Source organism: Malaclemys terrapin, chromosome 2 (genome assembly GCF_027887155.1).
Source record: "Malaclemys terrapin pileata isolate rMalTer1 chromosome 2, rMalTer1.hap1, whole genome shotgun sequence".
Lineage (NCBI taxonomy): Eukaryota > Metazoa > Chordata > Testudines > Emydidae > Malaclemys > Malaclemys terrapin.
The window spans coordinates 230,234,219-230,262,109 of NC_071506.1; the positions used below are offsets into that span (position 1 = coordinate 230,234,219).

Here is a 27,891-nt window from a genome sequence, read left to right on the forward strand (position 1 = left end):
AGCCATCGGCGTTGCCATGATGGCTCCCTGCTCTGTGTTGCACACAGAACTGGAAAGGTTGGAGGGATAAGAACCATCTGGTCACCCTTGTGTTCGTCTCCTTGTTCCGCTGCATCCATTGAAGAGGGGCATGGTCGGTCATGAGGAGAAATCTGCGCCCGAGCAGGTAGTAGCGCAATGTTTCCATGGCCCATTTTACAGCGAGACATTCTCTCTCCACCACTGCATATTTTTGTTCCTTTGGAAGGAGTTTCCAACTGAGGTATAGAATTGGGTGTTCCTCCTCCCCGACCATCTGTGATAGAACGGCCCTCAACCCTACTTCCGATGCATCCGTCTGCAGGATAAACTCCTTGGTGAAATCAGAGGCTATCAGTACGGGGTTACTGCAGAGGGCAGTCCGTAGGTCTGTGAATGTTTCCTCTGCTGCGTCAGACCATCTCACCAGATCAGGTCCACGGGCTTTCACTAGGTCTGTCAGGGGGCTTGCCCTTGTGGCAAAGTGGGGGATAAATCGTCGGTAATACCCCACCACACCTAGGAACACCCGGACTTGTTTCTTGGGACTTGGTCGGGGCCAATTTTGGATGGCCTCTAACTTGTTCACTTGGGGTTTTACCAAACCTTTTCCCACAATGTAGCCAAGATATTTGGCCTCTGTAAACCCTACAGCGCACTTGGCAGGGTTTGCTGTAAGGCCAGCTCACCTGAAGGTATCAAGGACTGCCTCCACCTTCTCCAGGTGGGTTTCCCACTCTGGGGTATGAATGACCACATCGTCCAAGTAGGCAGCAGCATAACTGTTATGCGGGTGTAATAGCTTGTCCATGAGGCACTGGAAGGTAGCTGAGGCCCCATGTAGTCCAAAAGGGAGGACAGTATATTGAAAAAGACCCTCTGGTGTAGAGAACGCAGTCTTTTCCTTTGCATCTTCTGCAAGGGGAATCTGCCAGTACCCCTTTGTCAAGTCTAGGGTAGTCAAGTACCGGGCATTACCCAGATGGTCCACTAGCTCATCTATGCGAGGTATGGAGTACGTGCAAACTGGGATACTTTATTTAGTCTCCGGAAGTTGTTGCAAAAATCTTGTGGTGCCATCAGGTTTGGGCACCAGCATGATTGGGCTGGACCACTGATTGTGGGATTCTTTGATGATCCCCAACTCCAGCATTTTTTTTACTTCTGCTTTTATTTCCTCCCTTTTTGCCGCTGGCAGCCAATAGGGCCTCATTGTTACTCTGGCCCCAGGGTTCGTGACGATGTGGTGATATGTCTTGGTTGTTCGACCCGGTTTTGTCGAGAACACAGCTTGGTTCTGGAAGATCATCTCAGATACCTCATTCTTCTGGTCGGGTGTTAAATCGGGAGACACTCTCACCTGTTTGGAAGGCTTGTTTTCCTGGGTTAGGTCTTTTTGGACCATTCTGCATGCCTGTTGTGCATGCCAGGGTTTCAGAAGGTTAACGTGATAAATCTGTTCTTGTTTTCTGCGTCCTGGCTGCCGCACCTTGTAGGTTACTTCCCCCATGGGTTCAACCACCTCATAGGGCCCCTGCCATTGGGCCAGAAGCTTGCTTTCTGCCGTGGGTACCAACACCATAACCTGATCCCCTGGTTGGAACTGTCGAACTTTTGCCTGGCAATTGTAATGGGTTTGCTGGGCCTCCTGTGCCTTCTCCAAATGTTCCCGTACAATAGGGGTAATCCGGGCTATCCGGTCTCGCATCTGCATTACATGCTCTATTATATTTCTCCCTTCATTGGGTTCCTCTTCCCAGATCTCTTTGGCGATATCTAGAATGCCACGGGGGTGATGCCCGTATAATAACTTGAAGGGGAAAAACCCAGTTGAGGCCTGAGGTACCTCCCGGATAGCGAAAGTAAGGTAGGGTGTCTCAATCCTTCCCGTCCCAACTTACCACCTTCCTTATCATAGCCTTGAGGGTTCGATTAAACCATTCTACCAACCCATCAGTCTGCGGATGGTAGACCGAAGTTCTCAGGGTATGTATATGGAGCAGCATACAGAGGTCCTTCATTAGCTTCGACATAAATGGGGTTCCTTGGTCGGTTAATATCTCCTTCGGTAGCCCCATTCGGGCAAAGATCCCCACCAGCTCTTTGGCTATAGTTTTAGAGGCCGTGTTCCGCAAGGGGACGGCTTCTGGGCAGCGAGTAGCATAGTCCAAAACAACAAGTATATATTGGTGGCCCCGAGCCATCTTTTCCAGGGGTCCCACTAGGTCCGTGGCTATTCGCTCGAAGGGGACCTCTATGATGGGAAGGGGTACTAAAGGTGCCCTCAAGTGGGGACGGGGACTGTGCAGCTGACACTCCGGGCAGGAGGCACAGTACCTCCGCACTTTTTCTTCATGTACTCCGGACCAGAAGAACCGTCGTAGGACTTGTGCGAGGGTCTTCTCTACCCGCAAATGCCCCCAAAAAAGATGACTATGAGCAAGACTTAATACAGCATTCTGGTGTTTTTGAGGTACTAGGATCTGCTGTACCTTCTGCCCCTCTACTGGTGCAACCCTGTACAAGAGATCCTTCTTCATTATGAAGTAGGGTCCTGGTCCCTGGGTTTTCCCTTCCACAGGGACCCCATCTATTTCAGTCACCTCCTTTCTAATGTTGTCATATCTTGGGTCTTCTGCCTGGTCCCATCCAAAATTTCCTCTTCCAGGGCTAATCTGCCCAAGATCTAAGGGCCCAGTCTCTGTTGCCTCTACTGGTTCAGAAGCATTAGGGTGGGGGTCAGACTCAGGTGCTTTTCCCTCCTGCGTGGCCTCCTTTTCAGCTGCGCGGGTCCGCCTACCCACAAGAGCAACCCTCTGGCTTTGGGTCAGTATTTGGGTTCCCAAGGCCTTAGCTGCCCTTCTTTCCCTTTTTGTCTTTCTACCCTGTCTGGGAGTGGAGAACAAATCTGGGGATATTTTAGAGAAGATTGGGGGTGGACAGTCTGCTGTGGATGCCTAACTAATTTTAGGGTCCCCATCTTTCTCCAATCCCCCTACTGGGAGTAAGTTTCCAAACCCTGGGAAGTCCCTCCCTATGAGCACCGGGTATGGGAGTTTAGGGACTACACCTGCTGCTACCTCAGTAGTGTTCCCTTGGATCTCGATTTTTACTGGGATGGTGGGGTAGTAACTAACTGTCCCATGGACACATGTTATCCCCGTACGTTTAGCCTGTAGCAGCTGACTACGCTTCACGAGCTTCCCTGAGATAAGCGTGATAGCACTCCCTGAATCAACCAGTGCCGTGGTCCCTACCCCATTTAGTTTCACTGGTCTGGTATACATATGTGGGGTTAGTGAGACCCCCACAAGGTGGATTAGGGAGCATGGATCTGCCCAGTTCCCCAGGTTACACTGCATAGGCTCCTCAGCACTGGGACACTGTGCAGCTCTGTGTCCCCACTCCCCACAGGCATAACATCTGTATGGAGCCCTAGGCATTCCCCGGTCTCTTGGTTTGGGCAGTCTAACATCACGATCCTCTTCTCCCTCAGTGCTCCGACTCTTTGTGGCCTCTGATGGGCCTTCAGCCTCTCTCTTTTTCCACCTGGGCCCTCCTGGTGGCCCAGTCACCCGAACTTTAGGGCTTGGTGCTGCTAGTTTAACCCAGGGTGCCTCTTCCTTAACTGGTCGGGTCAGCTCCCTCGCTGTCCTTCACCTCTCTACCAGGGTGACAACCTCGTCATAGGTGGAGGGTTCGTTCTGGCTTACCCAGGCACGAAGGTCTGGTGGTAGTCCCCTCATGTATCGGTCGATCACCAGAACTGCTAGTATCTCTTCCGGACTCCGGGACTCTGTTTGCAACCACTTTTGTGCAAGATGGATGAGGTCATACAATTGGGACCGCGGGGTTTTGTCTTCCTGGTACCTCCAACTGTGATACTGCTGGGCCTGCACTGCTGTCATTACCCCAGATCTGGCCAGGATCTCTGCTTTCAACTGGGGGTAGTCTGCCGCAGCCTCTTCAGGCAGATCATGGTAGGCCTTCTGGGCCTCCTCACACAGGAATGGGGCAAGGATGCCAGACTACTGATCTCGAGGCCAGGCCTCTCATAGGGCTGTCCTCTCAAAGGCCAGAAGGTATGGCTCTACATCATCCTCCCGTGTCATTTTCTGCAGCCAATGGCTGGCCCGTATGAGCCGCGTCCCATCATGGCCGCGATTCAGCTCTGTAAGGGACTTTACCTGGTTTACCAGTTCCCGCAACATAGCTCGGTCTTGAGCAGCCTCGTCCATCAGCAGGCGATTAGTCTCTTGCTGCAGCCGCACTGCCTCCTGTTGGGCGGCTGCCTGGACACGGGTAGCCTCCTGCTGGGCCGCCATAGCTTGTATCAGTGCCCGCACTACATCATCCATTGTGGTGAAAAAAAATAAACCCTCTCCTTTTTTTTGTTTTGTTGTTGTTGTTGTTTTTTAAAATCACCCTCCTTCTTCCGCCATGCTATGTGCCCCAAGATCCCACCCCTGACACCAGTGTGACAGAGTTCCTCCTCTATCTTGGTGGGTCCTGTGCTTATTGGCGGATTTTCTTGCCTCAGAGATTCACCATGTGGGTTGGGAAACAGCCCAAAGACCTTCCCCTCTGGAAGAACCCACAGTCCAGATCAATTGGGAGGTTTGGGGGGAACTCAGGCCCGCCCTCTACTCCGGGTTCTAGCCCAGGGCCCTGTAACAGCTGCATGACAGCTACAACTCCCTGGGCTACTTCCCCATGGCCTCCTCCAAACACCTTCCTTATTCTCACCACAGGACCTTCCTCCTGGTGTCTGATAACTTGTGCTCCTCAGTCCTCCAGCAGCACACCCTCTCACTCTCAGCTCCCTGCACCTCTTGCTCCCAGCTCCTCACACTCACACCACAAACTGAAGTGAGCTCCTTTTAAAACCCACGTGCCCTGATTAGCCTGCCTTAATTGATTCTAGCAGCTTTTTCTTAATTGGCTCCAGGTGTCCTAATTAGCCTGCCTGCCTTAGCTGGTTCTAGCAGGTTCCTGATTACTCTAGTGCAGCCCCTGCTCTGGTCACTCAGGGATCAGAAAACTACTCATCCAGTGACCAGTATATTTGCCTTCTACCAGACTCCTGTACCCCACTGGTCTGGGTCTGTCACACAACATTATCCCAATTACAGATTCCTGCTTTGCGCCTCTACCCAAATGAGGTCTTACGTGTACACAGTTTTGTTTTCTTATTTTCTTTTTCATATAAATTTCATGCTTGAGAAAGATGCTAGCCTGATAGCCCTGAAGAGTGTAGTCCTCTATGTGTGGACTGCTTGAATTTGCACAAGTCTAGCCCTGTCCTGCAAATAATTACTCATATGACTAGTCCTCACTAACAGAAATAATACCATTGGCCTAAGAAAGCAAACTCACGTGAATAAGGACTACTTACATGACCCAAAAAGAAGAACAGGAGTACTTGTGGCACCTTAGAGACTAACAAGTTTATTAGAGCATAAGCTTTCGTGGACTACAGCCCACTTCACGAAAGCTTATGCTCTAATAAATTTGTTAGTCTCTAAGGTGCCACAAGTACTCCTGTTCTTCTTTTCGCGGATACAGACTAACACGGCTGCTACTCTGAAACTTTACATGACCCAGGATTTTCAGAATTGTGCAGCTACCAATCCAAAATATACACTCATAAACCACTATCAAGAAGTAAAACTGTATCACTGAGAGATAAGATAATACCAGTCAGACCACAACATTAATTAAAACCAGAGACAAAAAGAACAATATATAAACAAATAAATTATTAACCCACTTGATTCAGTATTTTAAAAGACAGTAACTTTAGGAAAAAAAGCTGCATGCACTTTTAAAAACATATTTATATAAACACACTAATCTCTACACTTTCTTCTTCTGGGTAGTCAGAGGGTAAAATTCTCTATTGGTATAATAAGCAGAAACTGCACCCATTTACACCAGTGGATACTTTGACCTATGGTTTGTATATATGAAATTCACTGTGCACATACAGACTAGCCACAAATCCATTGTGCACCTCAGAGAGTGGCTAACCTGATCAAACTACATCAATATTTAGTACATGGACTACTGTTCAGTTAGTCCTCTCAACATTGATGCTGGGCAAATCTGATTTCATGCAGAGTATTGTTTTGACTCTGCCACAGCTCCTCCTCTTCCAATTTAAAGATCTGACTTTGCACATCGCAGGGTAGTGGTGGTTGTTTTTTTCCCATATCTTGGTATTGGATGACTGCCCTATTTCATGATAAAAGTGGAATTCTCTTCTGTCTGCAGGGCAGTCCCCAGGGATCAAAGTATGAAACCCAAACTTAAATAAAATCATATCCTGTTTGCAAACATCATATTCCCTTTGCTAGTCACTAATCTGGACCCATAAACCCTAGCACAGCTTGAGAGCCCATTCCTCATCTAAACAAATGCCATAAGCCTCTTTATACTTTTACAGCCATGTCAGAAAATAATATTGACTGCCAATAGTGATGTGATCAGAGTTGCCTCCTCTGAGCCATAAAAGAAGTGGTCTGTTATCAATTTCTCTAAATGTATCAAGGGAACTATGGGTTGATTCAGTTCCAAGTTATAAATGACAACTCAAAAGCCGCAGAAGCTTTTGAAGCTGGGAGCCGATGATGACATTATCATAAAAGCCTGCTCTTCCTTACTTTTGTGGGTTTTTTGCCTATCAACTGGACAAAAAATATGGCTGAGAAATGATTTCAAGATTTCTTCACACAGCAGCAAGTCAGATGGGCAGGAAAACAATCACTATGTTTTAGTGACGTACTGGGAAAAAAAAGATTAAACTTCCCCACATTAAAATTAGTTTCTGCTTCCCATAATTATCAATTTCATAACACAATTCATAGGGAGGTGTTGTAATAAATCAGTCACAGCTCAGGTGGCATCATGTAATGATCAATAACATCTCGGATGGTAATATCCATGTAAAAAACTGTGGAACCCTTTGATAATTATCAAAGCCACAAGATAATTTGCATTTAGAATCCTCTTTTGGCCATCTCACCTGCACTTTACTCATTTTTCCTGGGATACTCCTAACATCCTAAACCTCTGATCAACTTCAGGAAGTCATCATTTATTATTAAAACCACTGGCCTTAAAATAGTCTTTTTCTTTCTCTAACATGTGCAATTTCTCCCCAAAATTACAACAGCATGAGGTATGGAATTGATAATACTCAGTCCTGGAACAGTATAAAGTCCAAAAACTTGCATCTCTGAAGAAAGAAAATTAGGAGCACCTCTGGAAAGGGGAGATTCCCAGCCATTCAACAGTTTCAAACTGCTAGTCCTGGAAGGTCCTGAGATATAAAACCTTAAAAATTGAAATACTTGTGTGAAAGAACCTATTACAGGCAAATTTGAAGAGGTTAGAATTCATCATCATTTCTCTCTCCCTGTGAGACCCATACAGTTCAGCTCACAGTATAAGGCAGCCTGACTTTATAGGAAGAGGAATAGATTTATTTCTAATACAGTTTCTTATAAAACTCTATAAATAGCTTTAAAATATTTTGTTTCTGCAAAATATTTGGCACATACGGAGTCCAATTCACCAGTGACCTGTACTTTGTCTGATCATTTTCACTACAGAAAAGTGAGGGCAATGTGAAAAATCAGGACAGGGGGTGGAGGATAATAGGAGCCTATATAAGAAATAGACCCAAAAATCGGGACTGTTCCTATAAAATTGGGACATCTGGTCACCTTGGGGACAGGGCCTGTCTCTTACTATATCTATACATGGCACAAAGGGTCCCTGATCTTGGTTAGGATCTCTAGGTGTTGTAATAATACACATAAGAATTTGACAGGATAATGTGTCATGAAGGTTGTACTGGCCCTCATTTGGGACCATTTGTAAATAATCCAGGCCATCCCAAACTACTACTTCTAGCCTTAGTCCTATCTATATGCATCAGCTCTTTGAGTCACTCTTCGCCATTCCAGTCTGTCTTGAAGCAGTTCCTTGGAAAGTCTGCAGCTAATCATATCCTTTTGTATGACATCCATCCATCTAGGTTTGAGTCTTCCACCCTCTCTCTTACCCTCCACTTCTAAATTTAACACCCTGTTTCCTACATATTCTTCCAATCTTCTTTTCACACGCCCGAACCATCTAAACCTGGATTCTCTCAGCTTTTCTACCATCTTCACATCGCCCAATCCATTCATTCCATGGTCCATCCTTGTAACTCCAAGCCTCCATCTTAACATCTTCATTTCTACTGTATTCAAGATCTGCTCCTGTCTCTTCCTCAGTGACCAGCATTCAGATCCATACAAAAGTGAAGGCCTAATTACCATCTTGGAGATATTAATTTTTAATGAGATAATTCTCCTATTGCAGATCACTCCACTCAGTTCTCTCCATTTAGTCCATGTCTTTCCTGTTCTGCTTATAAATTCATCTCTGAGTTTATCATTATCCCATACTTTCAAACCTACATACTTAAACATCTGTACTGTAGTAGTAGCTGACCCCCCAGACTTACAGTATTTTTTGTCTTCCTAAAAGGTATCATCTAATCTACAGACCACATACTCTGTTTTATTTCTGCTAATTTTCATGCCATTTCTTTCAGGTACACACCTCCATCTCACTAAATTTTCTTCCACTTCCTTTTTGCTGTCCCACATAGCACAGCATCATCTGGAAAGAGCATGTGCCAGGGTTCCACTCTGGATGTTTTCTGCTAGTGCACCGTGAACAAAAAGGGGCTAAGTACTGAGCAGATGTACTCCAATTCTTACTAGAAACTGTTTAGTTTCTCCACATGGCTTTCTAACTGTGGTAACAGCACCATAGTGCATGTCCTGGATGAGTCTGGTATAGGCTATATCTACATTTACGGCAGCATGTAGTGTACAGGCACTACACGTGCAGTTACATGCCGTAGTGAAAGGCAGGCTGCATCAGCACTTGCCACTGTGGTATGTCACATGTCATAATGAACTACTCTGGCAGGGGGAGACAGTTTGGGAAGCAGTGGGGAAAGGTTCCGGCAGTGGGGAGCCTTTCCCTGCTTCCTCCCCCCACCAGTGCCTTTCTCCACTGCCAGAGCCTTTCACTGTGGTGGGGAAAGGTTCCAGCAGCCAGGAGGCAGTGGGACATTACACTGGTAAAAATAGCTGTGACACTGCTTAAGTGTGCAAAGAGCCTATGTAGGATACATATCCTGGGCATTCAGTTGTGTAGAGCATTTTATTCTCCTTGCCTCACCTAAGCATGCCAAGCTATTTATACCATGCTAGCTGGTCATTCAGTGTTTGTACTCTACATGCTGCCATAAATTTAGACACCCTTACAGTCTTCCGGTATCTGTTCCAGTCTCATAAGCCACCAGATGACTTCTCTCTGAATGTGGGCATAAGCTTTCTCAAGACTGATAAATACTACATATAGGGTTTTCCTCTTTTCTCTATATGTTTCCACAAGCAATCTCAATGCAAAGATAGCATCCATTGTTGACTTGCCTGGCATGAATCCAAACTAATTGTTACTGACCTTTACTTCTGTTTTAGTCTCTTATCAATAACTTTCTTCCAGATCTGCATTGTGTGGCTCATGAGTTTAATGCCAATGTGGTTACCACAGTCTTGTACATCTCCTTTTCTCTTTAATACTGATACTGTGTTCTTTCTCCGGGCATCAGGCATCATCTCAATCCTCATGACAATTATGTCAATATGTTCATGTCAGTTGCTCCAGGCACTTCCATACTCTGCTGTATGCCACCAGGGCTGAGATTTTTCTTATTTTTCATGTGGCTCAATGCTTTTATAACTTTTTCTTTTAGGTCTGGTGCCACCAGACCTTGGTTTGGTTTTATCATAGGGCATAGTTCTATTGGTTTCTCTCCATTCATTAGCTTTTCAACGTAATTTCGTTCCTTAATCTGGTTCTCATTGATTAATTATATCCATTTTCATCTTTAATTACTTTGATCTCACGACTGTCTTTAGTTCACTTATCACAGGTCTTTGCCAATCAATATATTTATTTCTCACCTTCCTTCATGTCAAAATGGCCATTTTAACCTTCCATGGCTTTAGCCTTAGCGGCTGCTATCTCTTTCTTTGCCCTATTTTTTTTTTCTGGCTTTTTTGTACTTCTGAAAATCCTGCTGTTGGAGCATTGCTTGCCAAAGTTTAAAACACTTTGTCTTTTCCTTCTCAGCCGCTCAAACTTTCTCATTCTGCCACCAGATCTCACTGGGGACAAAGGCTCTTGCTTCTGTTCACCAAGCGGGCTCTGTGCACATTCTTGAATTTTGTTTGCAACATGAATCTACCATTGATTCACATTTTCTCTTAAGCCTTCTAAAGAGATCTTCTCCAACACTTCCTGCTAACTTTCTTAAGCTTACACCACTTTGTTTTCTGTACTGTTTTGGACTGTTTTCTTCTAAAGTACTATATGTATCCATAGTCAAGAACCAGCATTCTATGTTGAGTTGCAATGCTTTCCCCTAAGATGACCTTACAGTTTTTGATGGTCATCCCAAACTCACACTGACAAAAACTTTATATCACACCAAATCATCATATATTCCCTATATTTTAATGCAAGAGGAGTTGATAAACTTGATAGGTATCAAGACAACTTGATAATTTTCTATAATTCACTATTTATAATAACCCAATCATAGAATTACTAATCAAACCAGCACAAAAACAATATTTAACATAATAAAGCTGGCCACCAAGGCCCCAATCCTACAAAAATGATGCACCTGCTTAATTTTAAGCATGTGCACAATTCTTTGCAAGATCAGGGCTTAAATTCCAAAAATACTACAAGGGGAGGTCAATATTTTTTTGCATCTTATCATTTTCTCCCCTGTGCAAGGAACTATGCTTAAAAAGAGGTTATCCATATTATTATATTAGCATAGAAAGGAAAACCACATAAAAACTGCTAAGCACCCTGTGCATAATCTAATAATAATAATAATAACAGAAAGAAAGGAAAAAAGATACCTTCTTTGAATAACACCACTGTTTATGATATATTTAGAATGAGCAAACTTTCTCTGAGCTAGACTCTCAGCTGGTGTCAACGTACTTCAATGGAGCTATTCCAATTGACGCCAGCTGACAATCTGGCACTAAATATTTCAATTTGCAAGTCATTTCTGATTATTTATCAATGCCCCAAATACAGAACAGACAACTCCACATAGACTCAGAACTTCTTAAAGAAGGGGAGTCTTTCATTTATTCTTTCCCACTATATTCTCTACTACAGAATACAGACTTGAATTTCATTTTCACACAAGGAAACAAAAGAAAACAAAGATCTGCTCACCAGCAAATGAGAAAACTACATTCAAACTCATCCATCCCATCACACAAAACATTCAGACAAGAAGTATGCTGGGTTTACTGCATTATGCAATACTATCCCCCTTATCCCAAAAGTGATCGAATAACAGTGACCCTTCCTACTTCCACCCTTATAATAGAAAGAGCTCATTTTACCTAAGAGACAACTAAATTCAGCCAAAAAAAGGTCTCCTAAACTGACCATTTACTTTGGAAAAGGTCATAACCTCCCTCCTCCCTCTCTAAAAAGAGTCCCTAACCAAACACGAAAATAAAATAAAAAGAGGCAAACTAACTAGCGGTACACTAAATAGGGTGTAATACAACAACATATATTTCTGTTTATATGGTTCTTAATCAGAAATGAGTTAAATGAGTTTGACAAAGTGCAGGTTCCTCTAAACATGTGAAAGAACAAAAGTTGGCTGAGTATTTCCTGACCTGTGTTATTGGTAAATTTAGTGCAGAACAGCACACACGACTCTCAATTCTAGAAGCACCGCAAAGCCCCCCTCTCTCTCTTCACTGATTTTTCTCATTGCACATATTGGGCAATATCTTGATGACCTATTTCTCAGAAGTAAGATTTTCCAAAATGTTGCCAAACAAACAAAATGTTTTCCAAAACATTGTGAGCACATGGCAACCTTTACTAGTTTCCCATGCTCTTGAGCAATCCTAGGTATCAGGTACCTCTTATTAACTACTTTTTGCTCATAAATGTAGACAACATCTGCTGAAGTTGTTCCTCATTTCTTGCTCAGTCCTTTCTCAAAAAAACCCCCAATAATTATAATGACAGTTTTGCCTCAGTAGGACCTGATTTGGCCATATATATATATATATATACACATACACACACACACACAAACACACACACATATATATATAACCTGAATATATATAGAATGTCATTACCATTAGTCACTAGGCTTAAAATACTGGACCCAATCCTCAGCTAATATAGCCAAAATGATTTACATCCTCTGAGAGTCTGTTCCTTAATTCCCATTAGTGAAATCTTTAGAAATTACCAAATAATAACAACAATTATAAAGTGAAATTGATTTTTTGTTAAAGCCCTGTAGCCTGGATATGCTTTTTGTCAAGTTCATGCTTCATGATAATATCTCATAATAAGAAAAACCCACAGCAAAGATTCTAGTGGTATGGAAATTATCCTATGTGGGGGACAAAAGCATATGAAATGTGTTGGCAAGCTTCAGTAGAGAAAAGGCAAACTTGTAGTATTTCAATGGAAGTTGGCCTCTAGCTCCAATTGCACTCTAGAGACTGTGGTTTCACTCCTGAAGACAAAAACAGTGAAAGGGAGCTAGAACAAATGTGCAACACTCAGCCAGCATATCAATGGCTAATAATCTAAGCATTGCACCTTAATTTTACTGACAGTGATTGTTTACAGTTCCATTTAGACCACAGAACATAGGGTAGCTAAAGAAAGTACCAGTGAAGAAAATTGTAGATGGAAAATCGTTTCTAACTGTTACGACCTTCAATAGTAAATAACAGGAGAATGTTAACAAATGTTGATAGAGCTCTCTTCTGTGGGGAATTTTTTTTTTAATTTTGATTCTTTTCCTAATATTGGAACAGTTTCTCCTAGAAATATGGACCCACTGGCTCAAAATGTAGCAGAATAAATAGTTTCCATAATTTGGTATTAAAAAGAGTCGAGGGGGAGGCATAGCTCAGTGGTTTGAGCATTAGCCTGCTAAAACCCAGGGTTGTGAGTTCAGCCCTTGAGGGGGCCACTTAGGGATCTAGGGCATAATCAGTACTTGGTCCTGCTAGTGAAGGCAGGGGGCTGGACTCAATTACCTTTCAAGGGCCCTTCCAGCTCTAGGAGATAGGATATCTCCATTAATTAAGGTTGGTCAAAAATTCTATTTAATACTTTATTAACAAAAATTATGCCCTGGCAGTTACTAAACAATGCCCATTATGCAAAGTGCTATTTGTGTGTACTTTAGTTTTTTCCTTTCTGTGGAACATAGTGCTGCATTAACTATTCAGTACTCTTTATCAGGCTTTCACTATACCCAAGAACATTTCACTAAAATACAGCCCCTCTAATTATCACATTACTTTTCTCAAAAACCAACGCACAAAAGAAAATATGTACAAGGACAGACAAGTAACATACCTCCTATCAGGACAAAAATATTGCCCCGTGATACTGCACTCTAAGATTATGAATATATTGCAATGCACAGTATCTAGAAAAAATCAGTATGGCAATAAGACAAAAGCTTCATTTTTATTTTCTGTCATTGTATATATTAGCTCCTCAAGTGTAGGTCCTGCACAGTCCTGAAGATGACAAATTACTTTAAAAATCTATTTATGCTGTACAGATTACATTGGAACAGCCTCTACTTACCCCAAGTCCCCCACAAGGCAACAAGGAAAAGATTTTTTGAGACACGCTGCCTATATGTTAAAGAGAAAAGACAACAATCAGCATAAAACTGGAAAAATAATCTTAATTAATTCAATCCTAATGTATTACTCTCTCTCAATAATTAGTCAACTAAAATACTGTTTGCAGTGTTGCTGTAGCCATGTTGGTCCCAGGTTATGAGAGAGACAAAGTGGGTGAGGTAATGTCTTTTATTGGACCAACTTCTGTTGGTGAAAGAGACAAGCTTTCAAGCTTCTCAGAGCTCTTTTTCAGGTCTTCCTGCAGAAGAAATCTGTGGAGCTCGAAAGCTGTCTTCTTCACCAACAGAAGTTAAACAAAAATACTATAACTTTAGAATAACACTGTGATTAGTACAAAAAAGATCAAAATCAGTCTTTGGATTTTGGGGTTAAATTTTGAAACACTAATAAAGCTGTTAAACTGGTTAGGCTGGGATTTCCAAAGGAATGGGGATTAGGCATGAAACCTCACTGAAAGTCAATGTGAATGCTGGTACTTTTAATGGTCCAGACAATTACAGTATGAGCTCATTTAAAGTGTAATTATATGGTATTTTAATAGCTTATAATTAACATAGATAACTGTATACTTCAGCAGTACTATATGAATTGATAGCATTACTATACCAAATGAAACTTAGACAAAGAACATACAGATTACACAGTCTAATTTATTACTTCCCTTAATTTACACAATATACCACAATATGATGACTCAATATAACCTGAAGTTGTTATTAATTTTAAGACAGTCCTATATTCAGTTTTTACTACCTTTGAACTTAGTGTTTGCCTTATTAAGGACTATGTTAAAATTAGGTAGGAATCTTAGGATTTGACCCATTCACTGTTGGAGTATGTAATTCGGCTCTAGGCAAATCTTTCCAGGGCAGTTGTGGAAGAGAACATAGATTTCCCCCAATGTACCACTGAACTAGTTTTGTAACTTCAACACAGAGGAAATGCTAGATGGTGGATCAATTCAAGCTGCCTAGAAAGTAGCAACCCATTGCTGAGGAAGAGGCAAAGGCTAGAGTTACTTGTGTTTAACCAGTATAAATGAAGTGTATAACGAAGATTATAAGCTATAGTCTTTCAGCACTGAGAGACCAGATTGGAAAGTTGGAAGAAAGTGCCTTAGTCTGATAGTAAAATCCAAGACATACTGAATTTGCAGCTATTTCTAATCAGCAGAAGAGGGCATATTGATCAATTAACATAGGGTGAAAATCATACAGGTACAGAGGGACTAAACAAAGCCATCTGCACCAATTTAAGAGCTCTGCAAGGGGACTGCACATGCAGTAGCTGTACAGAATATTCTCTCACACTATGCCATAGAGGAATGATTACTCCAGATATACCAGGGTAGGTAGATGCTCTGGGGCATGCCAGAAAGGGGATATGGAAGGGGGTCATCAGGTCACTTGCAATGCAGATCCAGTGGCTGACGTGGATGACACTTTTTTTACATTTTTCTGAGGAGATGATGGAAAAGTCTGAGAAAGGGCGCTAAAAAAATACATAATTAAAAATAACAGGTTTGAGGTGCTGTCAAAGTATTAGGAGGGAGTGACTAAAGTTTCATGTAAGATAAAGGATGATATTTTGAAAACATTGTATAACTAGAATGTTTTTCAATAAATCCAGTAGCTAACTGATGGAACGTGAGAGAGAAAAGATGAATTCCCAGATATCTTAATGCTAGATGCATATAGGAATTGTCACAAAAAGAGAGCATATGGAGAAGCAAGATGTAGAAATCCATCAGCAGGCAGTATTCAACACTGAAGTATCGACACAGGGGAAAATATGTACAAAGACTTTTCAACACATCAAGAAATTTACCAGAAACACTTATTCCCTATTGCACAATTGTCAGAGAAGCAGATAGCAAAGTGATAACAGAACAGGAAAAACATCAAGATCTCTTTGAAAGAACAGTATGAAAAGGTTTTGCTAAGAGGGAGTAGGACGGTCACCTAATGATCCTCATAGCAATGAAAGAGCCGCCAGCTTTGTTGACAAAACAAAAAGACAAAAAAAACAACCCAAAACCAGCAGCAAAAATGTTCAAAATGAGACAATTCAAGAGGTCCTAATGATATTTGGAAATGATTCAAAAGTACTTGGCAAATGCCTACTGCTTGATTTTTCATAAAATGTATCAAAGAAAAAAAAAGGATTTGAATAAACCAGATTATGTGGAAGGAGAGTGAAAACTTCACAATAAGTTCTTCAGTCTTGCATCAGGCCAGGTCTTGTAAGATTGAGAGCCAAACCCTTGAAGAAAATGACCATCAGGAGAAGATCTGAGGGATATGGTGTTAGAGTGATCTGCTCTATTAGTCATGGATACAATATAGAGCACAAATAAAGGAATGTTAAAATAGGAGAATCACAAAGATTCCCTTTTCTGATATGTAAGACCACAAAGGAAAGGATTCTCTGGTGAACTCTCATACAAAGGAGACTGTTTGGAGAAGAGGGTTATGATGCAAAGTTAAGTGCCAGGACAGTAATCCACATGGATGCTGCAGTCTGTGTGAGTGATTCACAATGCAGGATTGAGGCTTTGGTGAGCAAAAGAAGAGACAGCAGCAAAACATTACTTTGTGGAAAGATGGACAATCTAGTAATACTGTATGAAAGCTTACAGAACACAAGGGAGGTTTGGGGACCTTAACTGTTTTCCAGTATCAACCCTCAGATTGAAGCGGGTACTGCTAAGTGATCACATAGGAATGCACAAAAATTGTAACATACTTACATATGCTGTCTAAATGTATCTTTTTATTCCACTTTAAATGAAGCATATAAGCTGAGAGCAAATTTTTCACATTTACAAATTTGTGGTAATTGGAAACTTACTTTTTTAGAAACATTTTCATAATGACAGCGGGAGAGAAAAAAATTCACACTGAACTTGCAGGATCTACATGGAAATGACTGATTGTTATGCATTTGTGCTCATTAAAAGAGGTTTGAATTGGTGTATCCTGTCACATTAGACCATAATGTAATATGACACATCATCTCCGGTATTAAATTGCATCACATCAAGATGTAATGCAACATGTCATGTTGTTTAACACACTGTAGTGAAACATGAGCAATCAAAAGCTTAACTTTTTACTAGTGCAAAGTTACATAATTTCTAAAAGGTTACATAATTTGTAAAATGGTAATTTGTAATAATTGAACTCTTAGGCCCTGATTCAGAAAAAATGTAACCACGTGTACAAATCTATCCCTCTTCAGGAAAGCACTTAAGCACCTGCTTAACTATAACCATGTGCTTAAATCTCATTGATTTATCAGGACATAAGTATGTGGCTAAGCACCCTTTTTAAAGATAGATGCTTTCCTGAATCAGGGCTTTAATATGTAATTTGTAAAACACACACTTAATTAGCAAGTACTAAATTTCTCATGCTAGATTTACCCCATCTCCTGTAAGTCACTTTTAACACTAGCGCCCTAAGCGGTTTCTTTTTTTATTTTTAAGTTACAAAGAAAGGTTTGGCTATTTCTGAATATAAAATAGTTTAATGCAATATAAATCTGTTGTTTCCACCAGGCCTATCATCTGCGGTTTTCCACTGAAAAGTGTCTACTATACATGACTATGTGCATGGTAGGTGAGGGTGGGGAACAAAAGAGTGGCTGATTTTGGTCAACCATTACTTTTCCTTTGAGTTAGCACATGAGGCCAAATTGTAGAGCTAGTCAAAAATATTTAGACAGAACAGTTTTCTGTCCAAAAAATGCACTTTTGTTGAAATTGAAATGCTTTGCAGGAACTTATCGATTTCATGAAATTTTCAATGGGGAAATATTTATAATCTCAATTATTTTGCTTTGACATTTATATATTAATTAATTATATTACATTACATTAAGGCTTGGAAGGCGTACATTTTTATCAGTAAATTTTAATAAACACTGATTTCATTGTCTACACACAAATCGATGAAAAAATATTTCCATCAATAATAATTGATATTTACAGGTAGGTAAAGTAGAAAAATGTTGCTTGAGAACTTATTAGAATTTGATTTAAGGATATTTACTTTGTATATGTTGACATGTGATTATAACAATTAGTGTTTTAAAGCTTTAACATTTTGAATCTCAATATGTTGTCTGACCCACCCATTGGGTGACTTTCCCCATAATTTCCCACAACTCTGAAAATTTAAATCAATAAAAATAAAGAAGCTTAAAAATAAACACAATTATCCATCAAAATTATAAAAAATCCATTTTTGCCAAGCCTAATTATATATAATGTTTAATATTGTGTGTATATAACATATTACAATTAATACAGTACAAAAGTCAAAACAAAATTGATCAAAATGACAAAGTCTCATTGAAATATTTAAAATTTTCAATGGTCTAGAAGTGATTTTTTTTTTTTGGAATTTTTGTTTTGTGTGAAATTTCAAAATTTTGAATTTCATTCCAATTTGGACCATTTTTTCCCCTAAATGTCAAAATGTCCATTGTTACAAATTCGAGTTCCTGACCAGTTGTATCAAATTGTTGTAGTTTTTATTTTTGCCATCCCATGGACCTGGCCTAATAAAAATATAAACGCTCATAAAGGATCATTGTGTTTTCCTTTATCTATTCTAGTGCCTCAGTGCAGAGGCAGTTTATCAATATTACTGAAGAAATTATTAGCATCACCATTCCTATAGCAAAATAACTGTTCTATTTTAGTGTAGTTGTAGAAATAATTACTAATGAATCTCTAGGGAAAAAAAAGCTTCTGGTGGGAAGGGTATGTTTTAAATATAAAGCTCCATGTCTTATACTGGGTGAAATAAAAATAGATAAGAACTCTAATGTGTATAGTGCAACATTCACTATTGTAGGTTTGTCAAGATACATTGCCTTGTGAACGATTTATCTGAGATTAGAATCTAACCTTACTGTTCCTAAAATTAAAGTATATGCTCAGCACTGACCATGCATCCAAATATAATTCTTGAGACACATCAGTGCTGATGGCTTGTTTTTATTTTTACATATTAAAATCCATTTAGTACTTTAAATATGATTTTATGTTACTCAAAGATACTATACACTGCATACTGCACAATTACACAAAGTTCAGTTGTCAGCAAAATCTGATGAATAGTATCTGTATTCAACTCGGCTGAAATAACGTTTAAAATAAATAAAATGAATGAGAACAGCAGAAGAACAGTTTTGACAAGCAAGTGTATTTTTAACTCTTATTTTTAGATGAAAGACATAAAGAAATAGAAGATCTATTGCATTCCAAATTTCCATAGTTACTGATTTCTGGCGGAAATGACTTAAAGGGTTAATATTAAAATGATGTAAAAGCAAATGTGGAGAAACTTCTATTGTTGTTTTCCAGCCAGTGCATTTTACTAATGTATATTGGCTTCCACTGTAACATTCTCATTTCACTTAGCAATGCATTTGGAAAAAGTGAATTTTTGTCACACTGCTTGCCAAGTATTTTAAACTGACACCAGCTATGACTAATGACAGTGCTGGAATGTGCTGTTCTCAGTAGAATAGAGGCCTGTACAGACCTAGGAGTTTCCTGGGGTCCAGCTTCTGTCTGTTCAGGGGGCTGGTGCCATATAGCAGTGAATGATGTTCAGAGTGAACCAGCTGTATTTCCTCCAGACTGGCTTTTCGACCTCGAATTCGCTGAAAGAAAACAGCAGAGGCCTACAATATTCCACTGACAATATTTGGGGGGGAGGGAAGTAAAGATCCAAAATAACATTTAGTATGATTAATAATGGGTTGAAATTGCGTCATGCAGGAATGTGACACTGATTTGTTTATTAAAGTATACTAAGGATGAAAAACAAATGCATGTGTGGTTAAGTCTTAACTTATAGTTAGCAAGATACAGTATTCATATAACAGAAAAAAGAAGTCTCTCTCTCTCTTTTTACAAGCCAATAAGAGTTAGAAAACAAACATAGATGTGTTTTCTATAGTACTCAATCCACGTTGAATATCTCAGTATTAAAGAAAACAGTGTATTCGCACCTGGAAGCTACAGATGAGTTTTGAAATAAAGATCACTGTGTTTTGCTAGTGCCACTATTACTTACCACAGTGTCAATTCTTCTAGAAAGGAAAATATAAGTCATACATTTAAAGTAAGCTAAAAGTACTTTTTTTTCTTGAATTTAGGGTTGGTCTCCATAGAGTTTCATTCTGCCAGACTCAGATTCATTTGCTGCCTCTTTTTTATTTTTATGACTTCCTCACTTATTGTAATTGGAGTTTGGCCCTTTACATACTTACCCAGTCTTTACCTTTCCCGTACAGCATTGTTAAAATTCAAGGATATTCTTCTAGCTCCATTAAAGTACAGTCAGTTAAAAAAACTGTAAAAATGACACTTGCTTACTCAACAGATCTTCTCCCTGTGTGTATTTAGTTATCTTTGCTTACTACAATGACATAAATAAGCATTTACTACTTTCTACTCCTGTTAGTACTGCACACAGTCTATACAGCTACAGCAGAGTGAAATAGATTTTATTCTGGTTCATGCATAATCAGCAGCAAGTTCTGTCACGATGTCTTTATTACTGTAGAAGCAGAAAAAAAAACAGTTCAACTTAAAAACCCTAGGTTTTATTTGCAGTGTTGACAACCACCACCACCACCACCACAACCATCACCACACACACATTGCAAAACACTAAACTCTTCTCTTCATCAGGGCACAAAAGCAACAACTACATATATTTAGTGCCCTACCAAATTCACGGCCATGAAAAACATGTCACAGACCATGAAATCTGGTCTCCCCTGTGAAATCTGATCTTTTGTGTGCTTTTATCCTATACTATACAGATTTCAAGGGGGAGACCAGTATCTCTCAAATTAGAGTCCTGACCCAAAAGAGGCTCATGGAGGGTGTAGTGGGGTCGAAGTATTGCCACCCTTACTTCTGTGCTGTCTTCAGAGCTGAGAGGGTGGATACTTTCAAGGTCTGAAATATGGCCAATGTAATGTCCTAATTAATTCTGATTGGTCCTGGAGGTATCTAAACCTTTAGTAAAATATAGTAAAAGGCATAAAATCATGATAAAGTACACTTTTGTTAAGGAATTAGAACTAATGTAGCAGAACAGATGGACTGCGTTAGTTTTGCATTATGGAGAACTTGAAAGGGCTGATTTTGGGGTAGATCCATAGTAAGGGCAAACTTCTCTTCTCTGAACTCCATGATATTCTGCTTCCCCATCATGGGTGGTTCTCTCACTGACATCAGCTTGGAGGCATGCATATGTCAGGAGAATATTGAATAGAATATTGAAGTTGGGTAATCGGGAATGTCCACCCTAGAATGGGCCAGTTATACCTGCCAGAATTGGAGACGCCTGCATCTTCTCCATTGCATTAAACTAAAAATAATTGATAACATGGATTAAACAATATTTATCACTCAACTCTTTCAGTATAAGCTTTCCTTTTATTACAGCTATATGTAGGGATCTGCTTCCTCTAAAATTCCACTAGGCTCTCTAGTCCTCAAACATGCAAATAAACAAAAAAACAAACAAACTAATGGTCTTCATAGTTTTTTCATCTTTCTTGGGATTTTTCACAGTGGTTAAATTCTCTCTCAGTTCCTTAAAACACACACACACTAAATGGACCTGTTGCCCAGTTAGCACATCAGGGGATCTCTCTTGCTCTATATGTGTGTATCTTTCTCTTAAAAACACATGCACACAAAGACATATCATTTTTGGTCTGTACATAAATTAATCTTTCCTGGTCTTTTGGTATCTAATGTGAATGTGTTTGTCATTAAAAAATATGTTTTTAAAGTGCCCATACAGATTCCCCTATCACTCTCCTACCCGCACCCTTGCTTTTTGTGTCTTCTTTAGAGTTAAAGTGAGATTATGAAGAAGGAATCTTTATTTCAAAGTTCAATAAAAATAATCTGGGAGTCTCACACCTCCTTAACAAAACTCTTTCTCCCCTCCCAGAAAGTTAAAGCGCACGAACTGGCCAACGCATCCACGTAGTAAGGCAGCAATAGACAGCGTGAAACATCTCATTAATCCCCTGTGAGAGCATTGCAGGTCACATTGTGAGCTGAGCGAGCAGCCAGTGCTGGAGCCGTGGGCAGCGTTTATGAGGCGTGAGGAGGCGAAGCTCCCCAAATGGGGCAAGAAATGCCAGATGCGGCAAACCTCCCTTTGGAGGTGCACAGTCCTGCCGCCTTTGCAGTGCCGCTGCCGGCAGATCTCGAGAAGTGCGGCCAGACTGTGGCTCCGCCCCGAGGCCCCGCTCCCGCTCAGCCTCTTCCCCCGTGGCCCCACCCGCACTGCACCTCTTCCCGCTGAGGCCCCGCCCCTTCCTACCCCCACTCTGGCTCTTCCCCCGTGACCCCCCCGCCCACTGCTTGCCCCTCTCCACTGCCCATCCCCCATTGCTCACCCGTAAGGCAGGAAGGGGCAGAAAGGAGCAAGCGGCGGGTGGGGAGGCCCCGGGGGAGGAGTGGAGAGGAGGGAGGAGCAGGCAGGGGGATTGGGGGAGAGGGTCCTCAGGACGGAGTGGGGTTGGTGCCGCGAGGGAGGATCGGGCCTTGGGCGGGGGGGGAGGGGGGGGCAAAGTCCAGACACCGGTGGCCCTCCCACTTTTAGGGAGCTTCCAGCACGTGCGCCAGCCTCCCCAAACACAAGAGGTACCTGCCGCCTGTGGCTGGGTCGCTGCTCCCCATCTCATACCGCGGGGGGAGGAATAGCTGCAGCCTTGGCTCTATTCTCCCCCCCCCCCCCAATGTGCCAGCCAGTATAGCTGAGCCAGTTAGGGTGACCAGATGTCCCGATTTTATAGGGACAGTCCCGATTTTTGGGTCTTAAAGAGGCTCCTATTACCCCCCCCACCCACCCCCTTCCCGATTTTTCACGTTTGCTGTCTGGTCACCCTAGAGCTAGTACATTTGCGGATGTACTCTTCTGTGCCAGCAAAAGCGTTGGTACAACTTATTCTCCACCCTGGAGCAAGTGGGAAGCAGTAATGAAACCGTTATTTGTGAGTCACAATTCAGTCGCTGTTCTGGCTGCTGAGGCAGCACAATTATGCACTGCCCGGATGGTATTAATTTTGATGGAATATATGGGGACAAGGAGTTAAAGGTGTCAACATGACCCTTTCACTGTCCAACATTAAACAGTTTTAAATAAGGTTCAGGGTTTGATATATAGAGCTCTTAGTCTGCTTAGCACCATGGCAAGTACACTATTAAAAATCTTCATAACTTTTTATAGTCTTTGGAAGGAAAAGAACCCTAGTCTGACAGCCTCTTAGATGGTAATAATGGTCCTTTAGGGGGAAAAGTTAGTTGAGATGGGTTGGAGTTGTTGTTAAAATCCAAACCTATTTCCTAGAAGACAAAACAAGACAAACACACACAAAAGAGGAAAGAAAAGAATAGCAAAGATTAAAAAATGCAGCTTCTGTCTCTTGTGTTGACATTCACTTGCAACCTCGCTGCTGGAATAAACACGTGCATGGCACACAGTTGTATTAGCCACTCTGAAAATTAGCAAATTCGTGCCAACATCAGGCTGTTTAGGGAATTGCTTTTAACTGCCTCTTTCATTGCAGGCTTACAGCAGTGTGCAATAGATAGTCTTGGTTGACTGAGTCAGACTCTTACTAGACAGAAGACAAATGGAGAAGGAAAGAAAAGAGAAGAAATAAGGTGGGTGTAATATTTTGGGGTGCAACCCAGACCAGTGAGAAGTTGTGTCACCGCCTGCTCTGTAAACCCAAATGCCTTAAATGCTCTGTTGCTGTGCTCACAGCCAGTAGACAAGCATGTAGTTCCTTGAGTGTCTGTGTGTTCTATGCAGCACTGGCTCAGCACTCTGACCCCAGCAGGCTTCCTACAACACAACAGCTCTACCCTGGTCTCCAGCAGCTTCGGTGACTGCTTGCAGGGTGACCCCAATACATTCCAACTCCCAAATTTCCCAAAATTTCCATCTGCCTGGAAGTCTCGAGCCCTGTCCTGGAACACTCAGAGAAGTAATAAGGTTCGTTGAGCCTTAAAAGAGATAAAAGTGCACTTTATCATTTTAACTGGAGTGAACAATCTCGTCAATTCAAACAGTAAAAATAAAACAAGTTTATTAGCAAAAGGATATAGGTTAAGTGATACCAAATAGAAGGGATTGAAGCTAGAATGGGTTAACAAATGAACAAAAGTAAAAATACACTTTCTAATGACTAAGACCTAACTTAACATGGCTGACCAGATGCTCTGGCCAGGACCCAACACAGGGACCACAAAGCGCTAGGTTTCTTTGTCTCCTCAGGTGTCAGATAAAGATGGAGTGTCTCTTTGACCCTTATGTTCCAAAGGAATTGTCTTTGTCCTAAAAGTCAGGAAGGCCTCCTGGTGAGTCAGTCTCCTGTGTCTCTCTGGGATGCAGGAGCCATGTTCATTCTCTGTCTCTCGAGTTCAGTCTCAGGATAACCCCTGCTCATTTAGCTTGATGGCTTTGTTTTTGCTAATATGTGAACTGAGGTCAACCCACATTCCTTTTTTTATGACAAACCTGTTTGTTACTTTTACCTCGGTTAGGCCATGTGGTTTTAAACATGTTCTAGTAACATCAAACAGAGACAATTCATAACTTTATATATGACGTGGTTACATTCATTTTATAATGATATTACTGACCAGTGTGTTATTAGTTTTCAAATGATACCTCACAGGGCATATTCTGTATAAATATCCTTGCAGTAGTGTGTTGTGGTGATGAATACATGGGTGCCTAGGTTCACAGTGGGGAAGATGACACATGAAGCGTGGTAATGACAAAGTTTCACATCCCAGGTGTGGTTCAGATTTAGCCAAGGCCGGTGGAGGTGATGATGTCATCTGGGTCCCTCTTTCTGGCCCGGCCTGGTCAGGACATCTTTCAGGATCAGAATGACAGAGGCCCAGCAGTGTTAAAGAAGATCCCAGTGTCCCAAGAGGTAGCCATGATGTTGAAGCTTGCTGCAGTGGTTGCTGGCAGACATCTTCTTCATTTTCCCCCCAAAGTCTTTTCTTTTAAGATCCCAAAAGGGATAAAGACTGATTCAGTCTTTTTGTCTCCCATTTGCACATTTTCCCATCAACATTTACTGCTGTAGGCTATTGTGTCATTTTATAAACTTTCAGTTACTTCTCATAATTAAGGCCATAATTAGGGTACAGCTGTAGGCCCAATTATCAAAACGTCCCTTACTTAGGATATATGGCAAAGTCCAATCTAGCAGCTAGGTAGCACTCTGCAACTTTCAGTTGCCCTGTTGTGATGTATCACATGATACTTCCTTGGTTATCCAATGTTCGTAGACCTTTGTCAGACAGAGTAGGTGCATCAATAAATGCACAAGCAACAGCTCATCTTATATGAAAATATTATGTCAATGTTTTGACACAAATTGAAGTCCCCAGTATTGCAAATGCTATATAAATTATTCCATTCTAACCCTCTGTTTTCAGTCACTAATAAAAACAACGAGAGTCCTTGTGGCACCTTAGAGAATAACAAACCTAATAATTTTCTAAAACTCACCATTCAAACTAATATTTTCATGGCTTGGTCATGGGCTGAATGGGGATTATTATTTTTCTTTAAGTTGATGGGAAAATGATCCAGCCATTTTGGAGTAAAAGCAAAGTGGAAGGAGTAAAAAACAAACTCCTGCTCCATTCAACAGTTTTTTTTGGCAAATCTTTATATGAACAGCTAAAATGTCTAAGGATAGCCCAATGCTGCAAATGCTTTGTTAAATAAGGTTAGACTTAAGCATATGCTTAATATTAAGTACAATATGTGCTTAGGATGCTTTGCTGAAACTGGGCCTTAGAGTTCATGAAAAGTAAAAGACAGACTGGACTGTCAAATGAAATCCTCTCTTTAGCCAGAGAACAAGTTCAAGACAAACACCTGCAATGTGCACTTCCCTACATCTCCCTATCAAAGCGCCTCAAACTTATATCCCTTCAGATTTCACTTTATTGGATGAAAAGGCTATTTTTACACTGGGACCATTAAAATAGCAATTTCTCAATAGTTTAAACAAAGAAGCCATTTTCTTTCAAATAATTAAACATGAATATACAACAAGCTATGAAACTCCATTTGTAAAACGTAAGTAAACTTTCACAAAATGCTTTCTTTGAGACATATAGGGGGACCAAATTAGTTGAACGTGGCTTGAGTGCTTTGTTTCCTCAAAGCTCTTGCAAACTTACAGGTTTCTACAAGATCTGAAAGGCTATATTTTAATTTGTAAAATAACTGAATTTTAGGGGGAAATCTTAAATATTTAATATGAAAAAGGTTATTTTGGCCTAATATTACACATAATAAAAACATAACATTTTTTCTACCTTTAATTGTATTCAGACCTATAAAATGTTTGAGGTCCCATTATATCACCCTGGCTTACACGGAGTAATAATCAGTGGGATGACTTGTGAAGTAAAGTGCTACAAGATCAGAGTAAGGGCATCTGAAGCCGGCCCTTAATGATTTACATAACACTGTATACAAAAGAAAGGAAACCATGCAGACCACCCATGACCAGCCAACTATTATGGCAGCTGCTCTGATAGTGTTTGTAAACAATAAGGCTTTTTTCTTTTAGATGTCTCTCTGATTATTTTTTACATGCTGTTTGTTGCAGCTTCACGTAACCTGTTAACATGCCAGTTGCATTCTTCTGTACATTTTCTAGTATGGGTCTGAACCACAAAGTTCCAGATCCAAATTTCCCAAAGTTTTAGAAGTGTTCAGATCCAAGGTTTGGGATTGGCTCATCACAAAGGTAGATAGGGGCCACTCATAACATTTCTATCCAAACCAAACTTTCTCAACGATTGGGATTGTCAGGATGTAGGGTTTCAGTTTAGGTACATCTGTAATATGAAAAGTAACAGCAAACTCCAAGATATGCTGTTGTAATGAGATATGCTGTTGAAACTTCATTGGTTCCAGAAAACTACTGGACTACTGAATTATAATGTACCCCAGGCATGTGACACATATCCTAAGAATCAATTTACACCACTTTATAGGTGCTGCTTTTCCAAGATTCAACACAGTTTACTGATTAGGAATGTCAGCTTCTTTACTGCAGAGATTATGTAACTAAAATCCACACTGCATCTTCCTTAGGTTCTTTTTTTGTTCATTATGAACCTGAGTCAGCAAACTAATTAGGCCCCAAATTTAGCAAAGCACTTAACTTTAACTTATTCCTTAAGCATATGTTCATGACCCAGTGTAATCAATGGAACAACTCGTGCTAGAAGTTACATATGTGCTCGAGGACCTTGCTGAGTCACAGCCTACTAAAACATTTAAAAAATGAAAGCAAATGAAAAAAACAGCCTGTTAGACTGTTGCCATCTAGTTAAATTAGTGTATATAACAAAAAGAAGAACAGGAGTACTTGTGGCACCTTAGAGACTAACAAATTTATTAGAGCATAAGCTTTCGTGGACTACAGCCCACTTCTTTGGATGCATATAGAATGGAACATATATTGAGGAGATATATATACACACATACAGAGAGCATAAACAGGTGGGAGTTGTCTTACCAACTCTGAGAGGCCAATTAATTAAGAGAAAAAAAACTTTTGAAGTGATAATCAAGCTAGCCCAGTACAGACAGTTTGATAATAAGTGTGAGAATACTTACAAGGGGAGATAGAGTCAATGTTTGTAATGGCTCAGCCATTCCCAGTCCTTATTCAAACCGGAGTTGATTGTGTCTAGTTTGCATATCAATTCTAGCTCAGCAGTCTCTCGTTGGAGTCTGTTTTTGAAGTTTTTCTGTTGTAATATAGCCACCCGCAGGTCTGTCACTGAATGACCAGACAGGTTAAAGTGTTCTCCCACTGGTTTTTGAGTATTTTGATTCCTGATGTCAGATTTGTGTCCATTAATTCTTTTGCGTAGAGACTGTCCGGTTTGGCCAATGTACATGGCAGAGGGGCATTGCTGGCACATGATGGCATATATCACATTGGTAGATGT

At 40.8% G+C, this 27,891-nt stretch overlaps 1 protein-coding gene across 1 annotated transcript in view; it reads right to left on the bottom strand.

Moving 5' to 3' along the window:
• Nucleotides 1-27,891, bottom strand: part of HDAC9 (histone deacetylase 9) — a 641,420-nt gene that overhangs the window by 144,713 nt on the left and 468,816 nt on the right. Inside the window, exons 16-17 of the mRNA XM_054020255.1 lie at nucleotides 19,381-19,505; nucleotides 13,768-13,813 (exon numbers count right to left, since the gene is read on the bottom strand). Of these exons, the coding sequence (XP_053876230.1) occupies nucleotides 13,768-13,813; nucleotides 19,381-19,505 (171 nt within the window). The remainder of the gene's footprint in view (nucleotides 1-13,767; nucleotides 13,814-19,380; nucleotides 19,506-27,891) is intronic.